Consider the following 23,624-nt stretch of genomic DNA (forward strand, 5'->3'; position numbering starts at 1 on the left):
AACAACTTGAACCGCGTTGGCTTCACCAATACGCTCCACAAAATTGCCAAGCAATTCAAACATCTTATTTGTATCCTTGGATAAGCTAGAAGTATCAACGGATTCAATAAACATTGATCCTCTTGGGCAATTAACCAAAAAATTAATTAATGCCCTATTTCTTTTGTTCTTCCATCCACTGGTCATTAAAGAGCATCCATATGTTACCCAATCTTTTTTATGATCCTCCGTGGTCTTATTAGTGTGGTCTACCTTTTTCTGCAAATAAGGAACCCGCACCTCATGGTTGCTTAGTGGTTTCATGCCAGGACCATATTGCCCAATAGCTTCAACCATTAGCTCAAAACTATTGTAGTTCACAACATTGAAAGGTATACCTGTATCATACATTCACCTCGAAAACCTAACAAGAGCCCGATCTGTCAACACCTTGCTAGGATCATTATCATCAATTCTTGTTTGCTTTCCCTTGGCTTTACGATTTTGCACCGTAACTTCCCGATCAGGGGCAAAGCACACATCCATGGGTCCCTTTTGCTTTGGTTGTTTGGAAGCAACAAATTTGGAGGAGCTATTTCCTTGTTTTCGATGGGTAGAACCTTGAGTAGAAATAGGCCTTTTATCATGTTGATTTATCTCAAGAATTTCATCATCTTCATCTTCATCTTCATCATCATCATTATCCATCTCATCAAAATCAAGAACCATCCTCAATTGCACCTTTGATTGACTTTTTTTAGACATATAGTCTTTAATCTCATCTTTGACATGTGATGGACATTTTTTACAAGCAACAACATTTTTATAACCACCAGCAAGATGTTGCTTGACTCGGTAAACACCACCATTCATTTTTTTGTCACAAAAGTTGCAAATGAACTTTGCAAGATTTTGGGGATTTACCATCTGTACATATTGTCATGACGGATCTTTTTTTACTTTCTCTTGACTTTGACATCTAATTCTAACCAACCAAGCAATTCAATGTTATGAAACGAAGAAACAATTAAAGTGCAAAGAAATAAACAGTTTCAGCATAAAGAAATCAAAGAACAACATATTTTTAGCGGCAAAATAATTGAAATTTTTTAGCAAAATTAATTGAAATTTTTTTAGCAAAATAATTATACAATTAACACAGCAAAATAATTGTAAAATAACACAACAAAATGATTAAATAATTGTAAAATCAATTTAGTAAATTAATTGAAAAAATTTTCAGCAAAATAAGAAAAGAAACAAAAACAAGAACTAGGAAAAAAAAAAAAAAAAAAAGGGAAAAAAAAGGGGTTTGTTGACAGAAACAAAGTTCTTCAAGATCAAAAAAAAAAAAAAAAAAAAGATGAAGAAAGGAAGAAGAAAAGAAGACGAAAGGAAGAAGAAGAAAAGAAGACGAAGAAGCAGCAGCAGCAGGAGAAGACGAAGAGAAGAAAGGAAGAAAAAGAACAAAGGAAGAAGAAGTAGGTACTCACCTTTGATAACCGACTGGAACGAAGTCCGAAGAAGGAAGAAGAAGACGCTGGTAATCAGTGAGGTTGTTTGAAGCAAATGTCGATTGGAACGAAGTCGACTTAGGGTTTCAACTTCTTATTTAGTAGAAAACAATTATAAAGTGCAACACATGTCCACAAATAACACAAAAGTCATCCAAATGAAGGGCCTAGATCTTTTGAACTGAAATCAGACAAAAACTGGTGAAGCGTCGCTTCGCATCACCTCTCGCTTCGTTGCCTAAGCCTCGCTTCATGCGCTTCGACTTCGCTTCACCATTTTGCCTCGCCTCGCCTCGCCTCGCCTCACCTTAGTGAGTATGAAGCGCTACATCGTCGCCTCGCCTCGCCTCGCTTAGCGTTTAGGCGAGCCCTTAGTCGCGCCTCTAATAACATTGGGTAAATTATCTTGCATCTATGACTAATGTTTTTCTTCCTGTCCTCAGTATGTCTCAGTTCTAGGCCGCATCTATGTTATGCAAGTACTTTTGTTAATATTAAAAAATTAGTAGATGAGACTTATAAATTGTCAAGTTCCGACGAAGTGGGGTTTGGGTGAGTGTAGGTCTAAGAAGCATGGACACTTTTAAGAAGGTAATGTTTTGTGTCCGACACCGACACAACACAACACAACACTCGTCGGACATTTCCTAACACTTAGACACACAAGAAGCACATTACAAGTTTGAATAAAACAACTTGAAACCCAATGATAAAATAAAAACAATGTCAATTTATACATACTCTCCTCTTTTAGACTTCAAAAATTATTATAGTTGAGTTAAATATTCATGTACATGACAAGACTTAGGGAATACAGACCGACACCAAGGCGTCTACACTACATACTGGCATCCCGCCTGCTCCCTCTGGATTTTTGATTTTTTTAAATTATTAGCTTCCTTACACGGGGAATTATTCATTTTAGACCTTGTTTTTGTGCTTCCAAAGATTACAATTATTACGTCAAAGTTGTACTTAGATGAAATATTTTTTTCATTTTCTCAAAATTCTATCAATATATCTGCAATGAATATGCAATGTTTATTTAAGGTATTCCTTTCTTCTCTTTTAGTTTCTTCTTGTATATATATATATACTAAATTTGATTAATAGTGCTTATTACTTGTGATTCTTGCCCGCAGTACATGAATAATTTGACTTACTTATCCAGTGGGCCTTTCTCATCCATCCCGGCAGAGTTAGTTCCTGACTTGCAGAAAATGCTGTCTGCAAATGAGACCTCTAGGCCAACAGCCTTGGACTTTATGAGTAAGAATATCTGATGTTTAAATCTATTTATCAAACAAAAATGTTATCTGTAATTATTTTTCCCCTTAATTATATTTTTAGCCATGAAGCATGTACACAGATACAATGTTACAAAACCTAAACAAACAGAATACAGGTAAAAAGTAGAATACGACAAAACCTAAACATGTATACATATTTGTTTGTAAAAAGTACATAATTTTTAAGCTCAAAGAATTGTGTGAAACCATTCTTCAGAAATTAATTATTAGTTTAAGGGCCAATAGCAACTACTTTAAATTTTTTTTTAGTCTTGTAAATCATTTCAATATCAAGTCTAAATTGTTTATATTGGCCATGTGCTTTTCCCTTTCACACTTGTACACATGTTTACTTCTTTAATTATTGAAATTCGATTTTAATATCATTATATATTTTGTATCCTTACTTCCTACAAAGTATGGATATGGATATAGGATGTTGTAAAATTCCTGAATGCAACTGTATATTCACTTGTGTATAATACAAAGAGTACACCCGAGTTATATAGACCTAATCTAAAAAGGAAATAAGAATAAACCTATATTCTTAGAATCAATCTAATATTCACATAATTGATCTAATATATTTACATAATTAGCATAATATTTTCACACCCCCGCTCAAACTCAAGATGTTTTAGTAGAAAATATTGAGAGTTTGCCAAGAAGGAACTGAAAATGAGCAGTGATGTGAGTCTTGGTAAATAAGTCAGCAAGTTGAAGTGCTGAAGAGACGAAAGGAAGCGAGATGAAGTCAGACTACATATGCTGACGAACAAAATAACAATTAATCTCAATGTGCTTTGTTCGCTCATGAAAGATAGTGTTATGGGCAATTTAAATAGCACTGTGATTGTCACAGTAAAGTGGGGTCGGAGAAGACTGAGGTATGTCCAAATCAAATAAGAGACAACGAAGCCAAACAATCTCAGCAGTGGCGTGAGCCATAGCATGGTATTCAGCCTCGCCAGTGGAACGTGTAGCAACAGTTTGTTTCTTGCTCTTCCAAGAAATCAAGAAATCACCAAGAAATATATAGAAGCCAGAAGTAGACTTGCCATCAGTAACATTACCAGCCCAATCAGAATCAATATAGGCCACCAAGTCCAAAGAGGAAGTGAAAGACAATAGTAAGCCCTAAAATATAGTATCCTGGAGATAGCGAAGAATGCGAATCAAAACAGCCCAATGTGTAGAACGAGGAACTGAAATGAATTGGCTAACCACATGAACAAAATAGGCAAGATTAGGGTGAGTGACAGTTAGATAGACTAAGCAATCCACAAGCTCTCGATATAAAGTAGGATCATCTAGAGGGACACCATCAGTAGTGTTAAGTGTCAAATTAAGCTCAATGAGGATATTAGACATCTTAGTGTCAGTAAAACCGGTACGATGAATTGCGTACTTAGCTGGAGATAGAAAGTAGCCTTTAGGAGAAGAAGTTACCTCAATACAAAGAAAATATCGCAAGGGGCCCAGATCTTTCATTTTGAAAGTACGGAAGAGATGCTACTTGATCTCAGAGATAGCAGAATAGTCAAAGCCAGTGATGATCATATCATCGACATACAGTAACAGGGCAACAAAATTAGCAGAGGTGTGAAGGAGAAACAAAGCTGAATCCTGGGCACTAGGATGAAACTCAAGCTGAGTGACAGTAGCTTGAAAGCAATCATACCAAGCACGAGGGGATTGCTTCAAACTATATAGAGCACGCTGAAGATGAGAATCTGTCTAGAGGAATGGGGAAGGCCAAGGGAAAGACGCGCGTGTAAACCTCTTCAGTGAGGTGGCCATTAAGAAAAGCATTTTTAACATTCATCTGATAAAGAGGCCAATGACAAATAATAGCGACATATATCAAAGTACGGACAATAGTCATCTTGACAACAGGGGCAAAGGTCTCCTCATTATCAATACAATACTTCTGTGAAAAACTCTTGGCTATCAAGTGAGCCTTGTAGCACTCAATAGGATCATCAGAATGAGTTTTGACTTTGTAGACCCATTTGCAACTAATCAGATTCTTATCGGTAGGCAAAGGAACCAACTCCTATGTACTATTTTTTTGCAAATCAGGCAACTCATCCTCCATAGCTTGAATTCAATGAGGATCCTGACAAGTCTCCTTGTAAGATTGAGGTTTTGAAAAAGAGTGAATAGCAAACAAAAATGTACAGTATAAAGAAGAAAAACATGTTTTAGCAAAATGAAGTTTGACTACTTGTTTACAAATGCGAAGAAAAACATATTTTAGCAAAATGAAGTTTGACTACTTATGGTTTGCAAGATTAGAGTCGTCAGAAGTAGGGGGATCAACAGTAGGGGAAGAGACAATTGGTGGAAGGAGAGCCTTGCGATGAGAATAGACTAACAACGGAGGAGGAGAAGGAGCAGGAGCAGGTAAGGGGAAGGAGAAGAGGAAACAGACTTCTGGGGGTTAGTGGAGAGGGACTCATTAGGCGGGGTGGGACGGGGAGAAGGAACAAGCTCATGGGGGATCAACAGAGATGTACTCATCAAGGACCACAAAAAGAAATGAATCAATATGAACCAAATTCTCTTTGGAAACTGGGCGGTGAGAGGAGGAAGCTAAAAGTAAGGTAGACGTTCAAGAAATGCAACATGGCGGGAGACATATAGGTGACGGGAAATAGGGTCATAACAGCGATAACCTTTTTGAGTGAGATTTTAACCCAAAATGACACATAAGACAGACCGGACACTCAATTTGGTCCTATCTTTACAGGGTAAAAGGACAACAAGCAGATTCAAACACACATAGGAGGGAGTAATTGAGAAGTTGAGAAAACAGAACCTCATAAGGAGACCGACCAGAGAAAAAGGAAGTAGGCTTACGGTTGAGAAAAAAAGCAGTAGTAAGAGTTGCCTTATCTCAAAATAGAGCCGGAACAGTGGTAGAGAGAAGGAGAGACCTAGCTGTCTCATGGAGATGACGATGTTTATGCTCAACGCGATCATTTTGGGCATGGGTATCAGTACAGGAAGTCTGGTAAATGGTACTCAAAGTGGCTAAATACTCACAGAACTTAGTTTTAAAATATTCCCCGCCCAAGTCAAACTATAACAATTTAATAGTAGAGCCAAACTGTGTAGTGACCATAGACTGAAAAGTACGGTATATTTGGTAGAAGTCAAACTTATGAGTCATAAGGTAAACCCAAGTGTAACGAGTATAGTCATCAACCAATGACACATTATGTAGAACCCCTTTTAGTGAGAACAAGAGAAGGACTCCAAACACCAGTATGAACTAAGGAAGACAGTGTATCAGATGTAGAAGTACTTTTACGAAAAGGTAAGGCTGTCATTTTGGCAAATTTACACTCTTGATACTTGTTAAGTTGATTAGGAGAAATTTTACTTAAAATACCTGACTGAGCTAAAACCCGTAGGCAATCAGTAGACAAATGTCTTAATCTGGAATGCCACAAATAGAAAGGATTTGACAGAGAATCTAACTGAAAAGAGGAAAAGGCAATCGGAAAGGTAGTCATAGGTAGATGCAAGCTCTCCACCGCATAGAGGTCTCTAATTCTACGGTCAGTCCCAATCTGCTGCTTGGACATCCAATCCTGTACAAAACAGATGGAAGAAGAAAAGATAATATCAAAATCGGAGGCATCAAGCTGATTAATAGATAATAAACTAACAGATAACTGAGGAACATATAAGACAGATGGAATAAAGACAGTAGATATAGCAAATGGTAGGACAGACCAAACATATATAATAGACATATCAGATTCATTAGTAGCATTGATAGTAATAGGAAAGGGAGGAGGAGTACAATTTTGATGTAAGGAGAGATAGGGAGTTATATGTTGAGAGGTATTAGAGTAAAAAATCCAGACAGGCGAAGAGATACTTGAAGAAGACCCAAGCAAACTTGAATAAAGAGAGGAAGCAATAGAGGCAGACGGGGATGGCTGGGAGTTAGACAGTATATGCTGAATCTGACTAATCGGAGCACTCAAGGAAGCCAAGTCAGGGCCAGGAGCTGGAGCAGATGCAGTAAAATCAGTGGGAGAACAAAAAGTACTCAAATGATGCTGAGACGACGAGGTAGACAGATGTCCCTTCTTGGTACAATGATGCTTCCAATGATTTCTTTGATGGTAGAAGGCACACTCATCTGAAGCCAAAAGCCTATTTTTGGGTCTAGTAATCTTATCATCCATCATTGTAATGAACTAGCAAGAACAACATATAAAATCCAAACAAAAGAGTGTCAAGACGCAAATAGAGATATCCACTAGGGTCAGAATAATAAGCACTAAATTTCCAACGGAATAACACCTTAGATAAGGAATCAGATGACAATACCCAGATGGGTCAAAGATCTAGACCTAGTTCAAAGAGATTGCAATTGAGAGAGTTAGAAAACCAGCGACGAATAGGGTGCAATGCTCCTAGAGAACCAAAGGTAGATCGCGATTGAGAAATCAAAGCCCAGGAGGAGAAAGGCCACATCGACCCATAAGGTGAGGAGACCACAAGACCAGAGAACCACATAGAGAGCTCGCGAGTCGACGACTCTACCAGAGGTCAGGAGCGACGATGAATCGTGATTTCGGCAACCTATCACAGATCGCGAACTAGATAGCTTGGGTTTCGCTAAGGATCTTGAGACAAAAGACCAAGAAGAGAGAACTTCGGGTGAGATCGCGAGCCTTAGATTACTCGAACCAAAAACTCACAATGAACTAGGGATATCGATGGTGAACTGGAGAGTTGACTTCGACTTCGAGATTCAAAGTCGAAACAGAGGGTGTAGACAAGGCACGACTCCGACGATAAATCAGAGGCAAAGATGGAAGCCACAAACTGGAGTTTCGGTTCTATGATTCGGACGAAGGTGGCTCTGATACTATGTAAGATTCCTGAATGAAACTGTATATTCAATTGTGTATGATACAAAGAGTACACCTGAGTTCTGTAGACCTAATCTAAAAAGTAAATAAGAATAAACCTATTTACATAATTAGCATAATATTCTCACGTATATTCTTACAATCAATCTAATATTTACACAATCAATCTAATATATTTACATAATTAGCATAATATTTTCACAGATACATCATACATGTATGACACATTAAGGATACATTAATTTGATAAATTTTGAAAAAACGTAAGGTATTACTTTAATTTCCCTATTTTCTTCTACTCTAAGTAGGGGTGGGCACAGGTCGGTGGCCCACCCAGCTTATCCTTTATTTTTGTAGAGCTTGGAATCTATATAGAAGCCCATTGGGCCAGGTTGGGCTAAACTTTTAATCCCATTTTTTTAGAGCTTGGGGAGGCTGCTGCACACCATGCCCAGCAGCCACTGTTGCACGGCCAATAGGGCCTTTTCTGGGCCTCATTGTGATGATCTTGTTCACTTTTTAGAAGATATCGAGTAGAACATACTTGCAAAAATTCAAGTTAATCGGATATCGGTATCCCTTTCATCAAGACGTATTGGTATCTAAAAAATTGAATGGTATATTAATTTTAAGTATAAATCTAAATACAAACATGACTTGATGAATTTTCTAGATACAAATATGTCTTGATGAAAGGGATATCGATGTCCGATTAACTTGAATTTTTGCAGCTATATTCTATTCGATATCTTTTAAAAAATGAACGGTTTGGTTCATCGGAATGAGACCCGTAAAAATCCCCATTGGCCGCGCAACAGTGGCTTCTGCGCACTCCCCAATCCCATTTTTTTAAGTGAGAGTTGTACCGAAGGGGGCTGCTACAGTTTGCAGGAGTGAAGGAGTCAGTGAGTGCCTTAAATCTTGGAAGACTTTTTACGTCTTTAGTTTTATGGATCTCCTGTTGTGCTTTAACTTGTTTTCAAAGCAAGTGAGCCAAAAACTTATTTTTGTGAGTTTTAGTCCCCTTTTGCTAACAGTTTTGGGGGAGTTGTATATCTCCATTGATACATAGTAGGGATACCATATGTTTTTTGTTTATGTGTACTTTCCATTGATACATAGTAGGGATACCATATGTTTTTTGTTTTGTGTACTCATTGTGTACAAGGTTGCGCCCCATATGTGGTGCTTTATTTTTTGAATATAACTATTATTAATTTAAAAAAAAAAAATGAGTAAAATGGGAAACAAAGTAGAATCAAATGTTCCATTAATACTTATCCTGACATCTAAAAGATTCAATTTACATTGTTTCATATCTTATTGTTTTTCAAATTTTTGTTTTTTCTTTGCAGGTTCTCCCTTTTTCCGGAATGACACTAGGTTGCGTGCTCTTCGCTTCCTGGACCACATGCTTGTAGGCATTTACTTTGAGCTTGGTCATCATATGCTTCTTGGGAGGAATTAGCCAAAAACATCATGCATGAAATATAATGTGTTCAAATGCTGGCGGAAATTATGCAATTTTGAATGACTAATCTTATTCGCTTGCAGGAGAGAGATAACATGCAGAAGTCTGAGTTTCTAAAGGCGTTATCAGACATGTGGAAAGATTTTGACTCCCGTGTATTGCGGTATAAGGTTTGAGTTTCTTGTCCCATTTTCACGATGCAATTTTATAGCCTAATCGGCACAATATATGGGCTTGCAGTCTGCTCTATATCCTTGTAATCATTTTCTGTACTTAACAGTGTTGCAACAGTTGTTAAGTTGTCAAGTTTGATGTTAGATCTTGATTTAAAATATGTTTAGTGAAGAAAAATTGGAAATACAGTGACTTCACAATGCTTGAAGTTCAATTTTATTTTCAGGTTATATTGTTAAGTAGTTTATCTGTCTTGTCTTGGGTGGCTAATTTCATTACAATTAATGAATGGTCTTGCTGCTTATCTGCATATATATTCTGAAGAATGTATCATGAATGGGTAGCCGACTCAATCACAGTTATTTAAAAATACACCAATTCTGTTCAAAACGGGTTCTGTGGTTTATTTGGATTGGAACCTAGACTGGTTGATGGGCTAGCTAGTCTGTTCCGGTTTTAAAAGCATTGATATGAAGAAGGCAACCAAACAGATCAAACAAAAACAATGGATCAAAATTATGGTTCAATGCGATGAGGCCGTATTAAGAAGGCAATCATGCCTATCAAACAGAAACAATGGATCAAAATCTTGGCTATGATACCAAAATTGATGTAGCACCAAATGATCTAAAGAAGAACAAGAAACTGGAAAATCACCATTCCAAATCAATATTTCAATAATCATGATCCAAAATCATATCATAGTCTCAAATCATATCATCCTCCAAACCTATCACATATCCATGTATTTATGGGCAACTAACTAAAGAACAATCCCAGAAGGAAACAAAATCCCAATATATATATAATTCCTTAAACAACTAAAACTCCTAAATAAAATAAAGTTCTAAGTTAAAAATCTTTAATTATCTTTTTATCCAAAGTGTTTGCATTTCCCATCACCCATGCTATTCGTTTCTAACCAATCCTAACCTCATTAACCCCCTAAACCATTGCTATTTCTTAAATCCTGCATCCATACTATTTCAAACCAAGTCAAATCTCACCCATTTCTATCTGCAAACTGTAGAAACTCTCTTCTGCATCTTCGGATCCAAACCTTGTAACCTCTCCTTGCACTATACCCACACACCACAAGATTAATTATAGGCAGCCTTTACCTTAATTTCCTAATGTTGTTCTACACCTTCATTTTTTTTGGGTCATTTATTTTGTATCTTGCTCTTTTTCTTTTAGTTTTTGTCTTCTTCTTTTTTTTTTTTTGGGTCATTTTGTTTTGGCAGTTTCGGGGCTTCAGTCAAATATTCTATTAAACTTGATTCTCCTTTATTGGTTTGGGGCACATGAACTGTTCAGTGAATGGAGATTTTGATATTCAATGCAGGTTCTTCCACCTCTTTGTGCGGAGCTCCGTAATATGGTAATGCAACCAATGATTCTTCCCATGGTTTTGACCATTGCAGAGTCTCAGGTACTGTAGTTAGTTCATCCTTATAGTCTCAGCTCTGCATTTGGCATGCTTATTTATTTGTTGAGATTTGATTCTTGAAATCATAAAAGCTTGCAAAGTAATTTTGGCTGGTATTGGAAAACTTGATTTTGAATGCAGGTTCTTTTGGTGTTGTCACATGATTAGATTTCTCAAATCTTTTTCAATTTATGCTATAGGAAATGCAGGATGTAGAATAGAATGCTTTAGAATGTTTGGAATAGTCATACTCATATGCTTAACATATCAAGGTTGATGCTTACCTTCTTTTGGAAAGTAGTTTCTCACCTTCTATAGTTGAAAAAGTTTTTGTTTTGACTTCTAGTTAACAACTATGCTTTTATCTTACCATGTTTAATGCAATTGGCTCAACTTTTAAGTTTGCAAGGTTATCACCTTTGATCTTTGACGGGAAATTTTCCGCAAGCCATGATTGTTCTTTTCTTGCTTTTTTTATATTTTTATGAAAAATATAGCACTATCGGTCAAAGGCATTCAAATACATTTCTAGAGAGAAATCAACACAAACGAAAATAAATAATAAATGTTAAAAGATGTCAAATTTTGTAGATGCTGCAGAAGTGTCCTCATAAACTCATGTTACATGTACCATTTATGAATGGAGTGATTTCTTTAAATAAATTGTCTTGATTCGAAATTGATTCTAAATTGCATTTAATATTTTTTATATGAAAAGGGCAAATGTTGATTTGCATATTTGGTACAGATTTGTGTGCACTTTATTTTCTCAAAATTTTCATGCATGACAGGATATGCTTTAACTTCACATATTTTTTTTCACATAACACAATTACTAGTATTTATACCAAGGTGCTGATGTGCTGATAAATATGCATGTAGGACTATGTGGGTGTTTGGAAAGTTGCTATTTTAGTAGGCTATTTTAGTTTTTGACTGTTTTAGTAGGCTAAAATTTTTGTGTTTGGGAAGATAGTTGGATTTTTTTTTTTAGTTGGATGTGATGTTTGTGAGATAAAAAGTGAAATTATTATGAGTTTGATGTGACATTGTCTTATTGGCTATTTTAGGTTATTTTATCTTTTTATAAATTTTAGCCAAAAAATTGCCCAAACCCAACTTGCCAAACACCCCCTATATGTTTAAATGTTTGTGCGTTCACCTGTATGTTGAAGTTGAAAGTAAAAGGGTAAATTACAAATACATTCTAAGGTTTGTCTAAAATACGGATTCTCCCTTGTGGTGTAGAGAATTTCAGATTCTCCCCTATCAGAGTTTGCCATTTAACAGAGTAAATAGAAAAGAAAAATTATCCAATTACCCTCTAATATCAAAACAAAATTACCCTACTATCCATCCCCTTCCTCGTTCACCCTACCCAGCCACCTCTGATCCCTACCCAATCACCCCTACTCCTCCCCTAGCTTCAACCGCCACCACCAATCCTCCCCTAGTTTCAGCCGCCACTCCCAACTGTGTCCAAACCATCTGTGTTGTGTCACATAGATGGTGTTATGTCTAATAATGGATGCATTGTAAATTTTACCTTCAATGATTATTAACATCCTGTTTTTTTTTCCCGTGGACATTATGGGATGATGTCTTCAATCAATTGCAGGATAAAAGTGATTTTGAGCTATCAACACTGCCGGCCCTTGTTCCTGTCTTTAGTACTGCTGCAGGCGAGACATTGTTGCTGCTTGTGAAGCATGCAGACCTTATTATCAATAAGGTTATTAAATGCCTAAATTCTATTTCAACTTTTGATTGATTTAGATGTTGTATACGTTAATGTGGTTGCTAAAATTGTTAAATTCTTCGTTTCTTGTATCCCCTCTTTCTTATTTTTGGTCCTCTTTATAGTGCAGGATTATCGAACTTAGTGCCTGCTGTGACTTTTCTTCTCTTCTTTTTCTGTCCCCCCTTTTCTGGTTTCGTTTTATTTTGTTTATAATCTTGATTTGTACTTGGTCATGATGTCATATGTTTGTTTTGTAATTATTGTAGGCTAGTCAGGAGCACTTGGTTTCACATCTCCTGCCCTTGCTTGTTCGAGCTTATGATGATAATGATGCTCGCATGCAGGAGGAAGGTTTGAAAAGAACTGTTTCCCTTGCAAGGCAACTTGATGTTCAGGTGATTGCCACTGTCATTCTTATTGGTTGTTTACATGAACAATTTATCACATAAAACATTTTCTTCCGCTTGTCCTTGACTGATCTTTCCTTTTGATTGTTATTCTCCTTTTATGGAGTAATCCAAAAACATCCGTGCTTGGACTATGTTGTGTATGCATACACTGAAAGTGTTTACATGTAAACTATTTTGTATCCCACTTCTTTTGATCTTTAAAGCTTCCTATTTGATGGGCACCACTTACATTTTTTTTGGTAATCGATCAGCTTACTAATGAAACTATTAAAATGATCCATGGGCTGGAATTTTTTTATAAAAAAAGTAATCTCTATTTTTATACTCTACAATGGCCTGGAAAAATGGTCGCAATCCTACAAGGGTGAGCTTGCACATGACCATACACCTAGGAGGTTAGAATTATACTTTCCAGAAATTGTACATGTGAAAAAGATCAAATTAAAGGTTTTCGTATGACATTAAGTAATTTAGCATATTGCAAAATGGAAAATAAAATGACTGTTTATATGAGAGTATGAGTGGGAGGAGGGAGGAGTCATCATTACTATTTTTTACGAAGAAAGGGTCATTTTGATTTTGTATATGCATTAAGGTTTTAAAAAGCGGCCACAACCGTTATGTAACGCCGTTATGCAACGGTTGTGGTGGTTACGGCCGCTATAGTGGTGTGACGGAAATTCACATGTGTAATGGCCATTTTGATATTTCATAATGGCCGTAGCAATACCCTAACAATTCGTTAGACACCGTTACATTCTTTTACAATATTTTGAATAGCTTTATTTTTCCCAAAAAAAAATAAAAAATAAAAAATAAACTTACAAAAAAAAGAACAAATACTCAAGTGATCCAAACCCAAAGAAAAAATCTTATATGAATTTTTTTTTTTATAATATATATTTTTTTAATTTATGGCACAATTTTTATTTTATAATCCTTTCGTTTAATAATTGTGAATATTTTTTATTTAATTAGTTCAGGTATTTGTAAAAAATAATTTGTAAATATTTAAAATCAATTTTTCTTAAAATCATTCACTATTGAACTAAAATGTAAAAAGCTGTTTTTATAGTGATTTGAAAATATGAAATATATTGGATCATACTTAAAAATTAACAAAAATTGATCCAAATTTATTTTAAACCCCAATAAATGTGATTCTGAAAAAAAAAAATATATGCGTATCGGTAAGTTTTCTTCAAATTGTGCCAAAAAAAAAAAAAAAATTACGGTTCCGGTTACCACAACCATTATGCTATGACCTTTATAGTTTGCAACCGCTACCGCGTCACTGCAACCGTTACGGCGACCGCAACCGCTTTTCAAAACTTTGATGTGCGTAAACATGAATAATAACTATGCATGCATAAAAGGAGTTCGAGTTGGATTCCTTGATTGTTATCTATGAAATAGACTTGATCGATGACTAGATTCTGTCCATTAAGTTGGTTTTTCCTTTGCAATCAAGAAATTTGACTAAGATGACTTCTGACCTTAAATGAAACTTTTACTAAACCAAACCAAACTAATCCTTGTGTTCTAATTAGATGGGGGTCGGGTGCATGATGAATCATTTATCTCTATTTCGCTTTGTCAAGGACTATATGCTTAGTTAAATTAAATGAAGTCATATTTTTCTAGTATTGCATCCTATTTCAGTTAAGGTCTTCGCTCCCCCCTAACATTTCCATTTGTGGTAGTCATATCACTTTTTCTTATTGTTGCATCTGCTAGTATTCGTTTTTCATGACCAAACCATTTAATTCTATCTTTTCTGATCTTCAGTTGGTACTACTCCTAATATTTCATGAATATAATGATTTCTAATTCTATCTTTTCTAATTTTATCACACATCTATCCAAACATCTTTATCTCAGTTACACTCATTTTATTAATGTGTTATTTCTTAGTTGTCTAACATTCTATTTCGTATAGCCTAGTTGGCTTTCTAGTTGTCTATAAAAATTTTCTTTCAATTTTATTGGTATTTTTCCATCACATAATCTACCTAAAGCACTCCACTTGAGCCAACCTACTTTGATTATATGGATCACTTTATCTTAGCATTTCCATCCTTGTTAATGATTGAAATTTGAACGCAAGTAACAAAAATATTCACTCTTTGCTATCTGCTGGTTTTTTTTTAATTCACTTCATTATTTTTACTTTTGTTGGTTACTGAAGTTACATTCCATATATTGGGTTTTAGTTTTACTAATTTTTAACCCTTTTGACAAAGTGCTTCTCTCCAAATTTTTATTTTAAGGTTGATTCCTCTATTAGTTTCATCCACTAGAAAAATAATCTACGAACTACATACACCATGCAACATCATCTTAAATGTGTTGAGTCAATTCATCCATAATTAAGGCAAATAGGTAATGACAGAAAGTTATCCCTTGATGCATTGTTACAAAATAGCTAAAAGAATTGGGATACCCACATCTAGGCAAATGTTACCGAACTCACACTAGAAACAAAAAATATATACAAAAGCCTAACGAAATATTAGCTAGTAATACAGTTCTAAGCTCACTTTTGTAGGTAATTCTAACTGTCTTGTGCTTATCAATTTTAAATTTTTTGCAGTTAGTTAAGCAAGCAATCTTGCCCCGTGTTCATGGTTTGGCTCTTAAAACAACAGTTGCAGCGGTACTTATCTTTTCTTGTACTTTCCCTTTTTTTCTTTTCTTTTCTTCTGGATGATTTAATTTTTTTTATGTCCATATACATCTTTTGGCATCGATGTTTTAACGTTATTACCATAGGATGGTAGGATGTTATTGGAGGCTTTATTCCATTGCAGAGGCTTGAATTTTGTCGCTGGTCTTCCTCCTGAGAGGAAAGGGCTTCAAAACTCTTGAAACTTGAGAAATTGAGTTTCAAAAGCACTGTTGATTGATGGGAATATTTAGAAAGTCCATTGAATATTGCTATTGTTGTGAAAATTGTAGTAGTAGAATATTTTTGTGTAATTAGGTGTGATAACGTAGACTATATGCATTGCGTGTGCTTTAATTTTCATAGCTTCCTTGCCTTTTCTCAGTAAGATTCTTCAATTGATCAAGACAATGTAGAATTGGAAGCAAAAGAAGAAGATACCCAGGCGGTTTAGCAGTTTACAACTCTATATAAGCTAAAACAAAACATAATTCAATTTATAAATATCTATTTAAGTTGATTTCTGGTATTTTGTAATGTGAAGTTGTGAAATCAAGGGCAGTCCTGAATCCAATGACAACACATTTAATTACATTTATTTAGTTGATATTTGGAAAACCATGTGAAGGATAAATAATTGACCAAAGATGTTGAAGACATAACAAAATTTGTTGATTCTGGACGGCCAACCCGAAAAAAAAAATATTAGAAGTAAATAAACTACACAGTAAAAGAAAATAAAAAAGCCCCAAGTTCCTTGATCTCACAAAACAAAAGAAATCCTCATTTCAATACTCAATATCAATACTTAAATTTAAATAGATATTGCCTACGTTTGGCAAGATGGGTTTGGAGCTTTTTTGGCTAAAATAGCCACAAAAAACAAAATAGGCTTTTTAGCCCAATAAGACAAAACATCATATCCAACCTATAATCATTACATTCTTGATCTCACAAAAAAGTCAAAAAAGCCAAAAGCTCTTCCCAAATTAGGCTTTTTAGCCCGAGGCTAAAATAGTCAAAAAAGTCAAAAAGTCAAAAATCCAACCCACTTTCCAAACGAAGCCATTTATCAATGGCCTATTTATAGGCATAGAAAAAAAATCCTAATTTAAAAGTTGCCAAAAATAAAATAAAACAAAACAATACAATATTTAAAACCTACTTGTGGTACTGTTTCAAGATACACGTGTATATAAGAGAGATACATATGGCAGGCCACATTATGTGTTAAAATAAATTTGCATCTTTTTTAAGCTTCTATAGCACTACTTAGCTTAGATTCATAAGTAGAGCTAAAAGAATCTATTTGTGCGAGCCTAGTCCAAACAGTGGTGCATTGTGTCACAGCCTTGCAATTTGGGATGGCATTCCCACTGGAGGACTCTAGAATGTGCTTGAAGACTTGAGAGGTTCATGGAACTCTCTAGAATTAATCAAGAGGCTTGTACATAATTCTAGAGTTGTAGATGGTATTCTTGTACATTCTAGAATAGTCCATTAGAGGAGGTGTAGTAGTGTCTAGAACACTCTCCATCATCAGGGTTCTAGAATATTCTTTGTAGGCTATATACGGGGGATAGCCTCATTTGCCCAAATTATTTAATTTTATTCAGTGTAGAGACTTGCACAAAAAGTTGCAAGTCCGTGTAACTTAGAAGTTAGAATCGGTTAAAGTTCTTGTTATGATTTGGTGAACTTAACATGATTTGTAGCTGCATGGTTAGGGTGATAAAATGTCTAGAAGAAAAGATCATTACCCAGTGGTTTTCTTTTTTTCTGATAAATATCATTACCCAGTGTTTCCCAACCAGTGTAGGGTTCTAGGAGGTGTGGAGTGAGAATAGATTCAACCTTTTGTTTGCATGTAGTGGCTGCCCTCAACCTTGAAGCCCCTAATTATTGTCTTCTATTGCATACTATGTCATATCATAGGTAGCGTACCTCAAAATGCATCATAAATGATAGTGGTGCTTTGTTTATAAAAATTCAGGGTGTTATTCCAAGTAATAAAAAAAAAAAAACTGTGGCCTGAACTTGTTTTTGATTCTGAATGCAGGTGAGAGTAAATGCTCTGCTATGTTTCGGTGATATGGTTCAAGTGCTCGATAAGCATGCTGTTTTAGAAATCTTGCAAACAATCCAACGTTGCACGGCTGTTGATCGTTCTGCTCCAACTCTTATGTGCACTCTGGGGGTTTCAAACTCTATTTTGAAGAAGGTAATAGTTTCTGTTAATGAAATTGCTTTTTGAGACTGACTACTGGTAATAATGTTGGGTTGTTTTGGTGTTGAAAAGCAGCTTATGGTTCTTTTGCTTTGATGGGTTTTGTTTAGTTTGGATTAGAGTTTGCTGCAGAGCATGTCCTTCCACTACTCTCACCACTTCTTGTCGCTCAACAACTGAATGTTCAGCAGTTTGCCAAGTATATGCTCTTTGTTAAGGATATCCTCAGGTATTACTGCCATCTCTTACAGCCCATTTGGATTGAGTGATTTGATAAGAAATGATAAGAAACAAAGAGAGTAAGCACTTTTTCTCACGTTTGGTTCTTAAGTTAGGTGAGAAGTGGGGAGAAATGTCAACTCACCAAAACACCAAAAATGGTGAGATTTGGTAAGAAGAGCGAACCAATTGGTTGTGTATTTTTCATAATACTGAAGCCTATTAAAATACATTAGGAAGGAAAAGAAATCTCAGCTGTATCCTATATCACATACCTTGCATTCTTGCTCATCCTAACGTGATAGTGAGAAGATACAATAATTTCTTTGCTTTCTCACCTAGATGAGAGACCACAATCATTTTTTTTCTTTTCTCACCCCATGATCCGAACAGGGTGTTACATCCATGGTCCTCTTATAAAATGTATTTAACTGTCCAGAGGGCAGCAGCAGTTCCTTTTTGTCTTTTATAATTATGAAATGGTATATGAAATTTTTCTTTCGTTGGTGGCTCTTTTGATGTTTTTTATGCAGGAAGATAGAAGAAAAACGTGGAGTAACGGTGACCGATTCTGGATTTCCGGAGATAAAACAATCTCCTGCTGTTGATGGGCATCAGTTAGAAGCAGTGAAGAAACCTACAACCGTCACATCTACTTCAAGTAATAGCCCTTCATGGGATGACAGTTGGATTCCCACCACCAAGGGACCCACCACGACCATCCAGTCCTCTGCAACAAATTTGTCATCCGCTCAGCTCGATATTGCTAATCTGCCAAATCAACTTAATTCAGCAAACTTGCAATCCTCAATATCTACCGTATCTATCCAGCAAACTCCTTTGTCATGTCCCCCAGTTGATGTAGAGTGGCCTCCTCGGTCCTCATCTGGAGTTACGCTTCAATTGGGTGACATTGAGAAGCAAAATCAAAACACAAGACCATCCTCTGGAAGTTTCGATGATATAGATCCCTTTGCTAACTGGCCCCCACGGCCTAGTGGCTCGTTAAATGCTTCTGGATCTTCCAACAATGGCAGCATAGTAACATCATCCACCAACAAATATGGGTCTGGTTTGAATACAAGTACTCTGAATGATCTAAATTTCCCGACTGCCAACACCAATAGTTGGGCTTTCAACACCCAAAATTCTGTAGAACCTTCAAGACAGAATCAGGGGAATCCAACATTGAGTACTGGTGGTTTCAACAGCGGAGGACTCAACCAGAGCTCGATGGGTTTTATAAAACAAAATCAGGGCGTTTCAGCTTTGGGTACGTACACTGATAACAAAGTAACGGATCTTGGATCCATATTTGCTTCTAGCAAGAATGAGCAGACAGCACCTAGACTGGCTCCACCCCCACCAACTGCTGTTGGTAGAGGAAGAGGAAGAGGGAAGGGAAATCAAGGGCAACTTGGTTCAGTTTCAGCAACGCGGCCCAGCCATGCCAAATCACCGGCTGAGAAGCCGCCTCTTTTGGATTTGCTGTAACCTGGAGTGGTCATATGTCTGAGTGCAGTCCCAAAATGAGGAGAGGTGATTAGCCATAGTGGATTAGCCATACAACACAGAGCCTAGAGACAATTGCATGCTCTAAAATGAGATGAAGATAGAGATACCTGGTGTGAATACTTTGCCTGTGACGCTAGTTGCTCTCGCGGATGGTAAGGTTTGTTGCAGGATTGTTATGTTCTTTTGCTTGTATACTCCACAAGTGTTTTTTTGTTTTTGTTTTTGTTTTTGTTTTCATTGTCTAGTTTGATTTCCTATTATTTTGAAAATGAGAAAGGTCACTGGAAGTCACTGTATTCTTTAGAATAGCTAGTTCCCATGAATGGGTTTGGGAAATAATAAAAGAAGATTAAAATTAAACTCCCTTATTTGTGTGTTGCCTGAACAACTTGGCAATAGTTTAAAGGATTTGGAGGATGATATATATAGAAGCCATCGGTTATTTAAATACAACTCCCTGAATTTGGCTCCGTATTAATCTACGAATTCGGATCTTCGGTCGCACTCCCCTGTCGCACACTCCTGTCGCCCTCCAAATTTGGAGGGATTTTTTTTTTTTTTTTTTTCTTTTCTTTTTCTTCTTTCTCTTCGGTCTGCGTCTGGTTTTGAAGAAAACCAGAGAGGAGAGGGGAGGGGAGGGGAGGGGAAGAGGAGGGGGAGGAAGGGAGAAGAAGAGTTGAAGCAAACCACCTCTCCTCTATCCTTCACTCCGGTCGGATCTGGAACAAAAACCAATTCATCAAAATCTGTAAAAAAAAACCAATTCAGATTTCAAATGTGTAAAAAAAAATCAGATTTTAACAAACATCATCATCAACAAATCCAGAAAAAAAAAATCTGATTTGAAATTGGTTGGATCTCCTTCTTCCCTGTCGCACTCTCCTCTTCCTTTTTTTCAAATCAAATCAGATTTTTTTCAAATCAGATTTTGGATCTCCTTGTTAAGGAAGAGGAAGATTTTGGATCTCCTTTTTTTCAAATCAGCTTTTGGATCTCCTTTTTTTTCAAACAAACCCCTTCCTCTATCTCTTCTTCCCCTCCCCTCCCCTCCCCTCTCCTCTCTGGTTTTCTTCAAAACCAGACGCAGACCGAAGAGAAAGAAGAAAAAGAAAAGAAAAAAAAAAAAAAAATCCCTCCAAAACGATGTCGTTTTGGAGGGCGACAGGAATGTGCGACAGGGGAGTGCGACCGAAGATCCGAATTCATTAATCTACAGCCTCTACTTTGAACCTCGTCCAGTGGTGATAACTATTGATCGATTACTTGAGCCATATAATTGTCAATTAGATTGAATAGTGGACTGCAATTTAATAGCAATAAGGCTATACTTTGATTTCATATCACATTTCAAGTGGGGCACTCTGACAAACGTCATTATTTAATTACGTTGTCAGTTAAGTCTTTGTTTTTTGTTTTTTGTTTTTTAATAGTAAAAAATAAATAATTATTTATACACAACAAATTTATTTAGTGTGCAAAAGATGTTTTGGAAAAAAAAATTCCGGGAGTTAATGAAGGGAGATCGGATGTGATGGTTGTCAAAGTGTTGCTGAAGGTTACGGGCTGTTGGAAGTTGGCTAGAGTATATTGTTGATGGCCAAATGGTGGGTGGTGGTCGGAGTTGGAGGGGAATAGAGTGAAAATTTATTTTGTAAATAAGCAATGTGTTTTTAATTTTAAATTTTTTGGAATCAATTTCACTTTTTTGAAAATGAAACGTATTGTGCCCAATAAGTCTTCCTCTTTAATTTTTGAGAAAATGAAAAGAAAAACACAAAATAAACGGAAGCGTTTGTAATGTTTTTATTTTTGTTTTTTGTCAAAATGATATTTGTTGTTCAATTTTATAAGACAAATGTAAACAAATATATAATTATCGATATTCGATTAATTTAATTTTTTATATAAATTATTTTCTCAATAAATTTTATAAAATGAATAGTTCGAATTATTAAGATGAATCTCAAAATAGGCTTACCAAACTCAATTATCTGTCTCTAGTTGGATCACCACCAACGAGAGAAAAGTCATTTTTTTTAATCTCCCCAAGAATGGAGAGTTTTTTTTTTTTTCCTTAGAACATATAAAGCAGTTATATTAAAATAAAAACAAATAATGTACAAATCAAGAAAAGGAAAAGCAACAAAACTCCAAAGGGCCAAACAAACAACCTAAGAAGAACTACAAACAATAAACAATAAAATACAAAACCGCTACAAAAACAATAATAATCTAGAAAAAATAATTGATCTTCTTACTTATGTGGTTTGAAAAAGTAAGATCTGCATCAACCAAGCAAGATTTGCCTCAAACTTGTTATCATCATTGACATCAACCCCGTTGTCGGTACCCAACTTAGTCACCATCGTCGTCACCGTACTTCGGTCAGCACTAGAAGTTAGAGTTGAAGAGAAAGAATACCTATAACAGTATGAGAGAAAAATTGATAAAAGAGAGAACCATTGTGGGTGTTGAAAATCTACACATTTATATTAAAATCGGAGAAGAAACTCTCAAGCCCATCTTCCTAGGCATAAAAAAAAAACCAAATTTACACCTTGAAAGTGTTTGGAGAGCTCAGAGCTCACCGAAGATACCCGAAAAGTCTCTGGAGCTCACTTGAAATTGCCTAGAGAGAGGTGTTCTAGCACCCCGTCAGGGGTCCAATAGAATGGAGAGATTTTGATATAAGCAATTAACATAATGCTTTTTTTTTTTTTTTATACTAAAATTATCCATCTAAATACAAAAGAAATGACATTAACAAAAAATATTTTGGTAAAATAACATGGCACCTATTTTTTTTCTCTCTTTTTTTCTCTAGTTGAGTCAAACAATAAGATACCAAATAAAATCATTGGTCCGTTTGGTTTAATTTTAAAATTATGATTTAAGTGTGGAGTTGTGTTTTGAATTATGATTTTTTGAATCATGATTTGAAAATAGAAATTTGTTTGATTATGCATTTTGAAAATAGTTTTAGGATGGTTTGTATTTTTTTTTAATTGATTGATGCATAGAATGTGAGAGGAGGGAAGAGAGATGAGGAAGAAAAAATGATTGATTGATTAATAATAATAATAAAAAAGAGAAGATAGAAGTTTTGAAAGTAATTTTGAGTTGTATTTTAAAAATATATTTGGTTAACCTATTGCATTCAAATTATTATTTAAAAATAAAGTTGAGTTTTAAAAAGTAAACCAAACGCTACCATTATTTTTCTCTTCTAACCTATATAATATATTTTTTAATAATATATATATATATATTTTTAACATATTTTATTTATTATTTCATATTGTCAATACTACATTGATAATAGTAACCTTTTAAAATAATACTGTGTTAATATACCTAACGTTATAAATAAATAAATAAGGGTAAATTACAAATACACTCTCTGAGATTTGCTTAAAATACGAATTGTCCCTTGTAGTTTGGAAAATCATAAATACCTCATTGTCAGAATATTTTATTTAACAGAATTAATTGAAAAAGTAAAATTTCTAACTGTTTACCTATACAATAATAAAATTATATGAATTGTTAATTGAAATAAAATTTTAACATTATTAAAAGTTGTTAACTTGATAATTTATTAATAAAATGACTTATTTGTCATGAAATTAGAAACCTTGGGGAGCATAATGTAATTTCTAAGATTACAGGAAATTATTTATAATTTAAATAAATCTCAAAAAGTGTGTTTGTAATTTATCCAATAAATAAATGAATAAATAATGGTTAAAAAAAATTTGTGATTATTCTAATGTTGTTTGATTTCCTCTACTTTTCTACCCTGTATTCCAAACGGGTCGGATTGTTTTAAAAATTTTGTGCATAAATTATTAATTTTAAACTCAATTATTTTAATAATACCATAATGTACAAGTAAGAAATAATCTTCTCGTATAATCCTGTTTAGGGGTGGGTGCGGGTCGGTTGCGGCCACGGAACCTCCAATCCGCTATCCGTCCGCCAGATTGGCGGATTGGAGAAAATCAATCCGTATCCGTCCGCTAATCTGGCGGATGTGGATTGAGTGGATTGGTGGTTTGGCGGATGGATGCGAATCGGTTTGGCGGTTTAAAAT

General features: G+C 35.3%; 1 protein-coding gene across 2 annotated transcripts in view; it reads left to right on the forward strand.

Annotated features, from left to right (window-relative positions):
- The window catches only part of LOC114266881 (ARM repeat superfamily protein), a 34,964-nt gene extending 15,069 nt beyond the window's left edge, over positions 1 to 19,895 (forward strand). For both annotated transcript variants that reach the window (XM_028207818.2, XM_028207819.2), the window contains exons 5-14: positions 2,636 to 2,762; positions 9,036 to 9,097; positions 9,235 to 9,321; positions 10,671 to 10,757; positions 12,373 to 12,486; positions 12,762 to 12,890; positions 15,499 to 15,561; positions 17,630 to 17,791; positions 17,908 to 18,026; positions 18,550 to 19,895. In XM_028207818.2, coding sequence (XP_028063619.2) covers positions 2,636 to 2,762; positions 9,036 to 9,097; positions 9,235 to 9,321; positions 10,671 to 10,757; positions 12,373 to 12,486; positions 12,762 to 12,890; positions 15,499 to 15,561; positions 17,630 to 17,791; positions 17,908 to 18,026; positions 18,550 to 19,510 — 1,911 coding nt within the window. In that variant the 3' untranslated portion in view covers positions 19,511 to 19,895. The remainder of the gene's footprint in view (positions 1 to 2,635; positions 2,763 to 9,035; positions 9,098 to 9,234; positions 9,322 to 10,670; positions 10,758 to 12,372; positions 12,487 to 12,761; positions 12,891 to 15,498; positions 15,562 to 17,629; positions 17,792 to 17,907; positions 18,027 to 18,549) is intronic.
- The last annotated feature ends 3,729 nt before the right edge of the window (positions 19,896 to 23,624 follow it).

The sequence above is a fragment of the Camellia sinensis genome, chromosome 6 (genome assembly GCF_055761805.1).
Source record: "Camellia sinensis isolate YWXY chromosome 6, ASM5576180v1, whole genome shotgun sequence".
Classification (NCBI taxonomy): domain Eukaryota; kingdom Viridiplantae; phylum Streptophyta; class Magnoliopsida; order Ericales; family Theaceae; genus Camellia; species Camellia sinensis.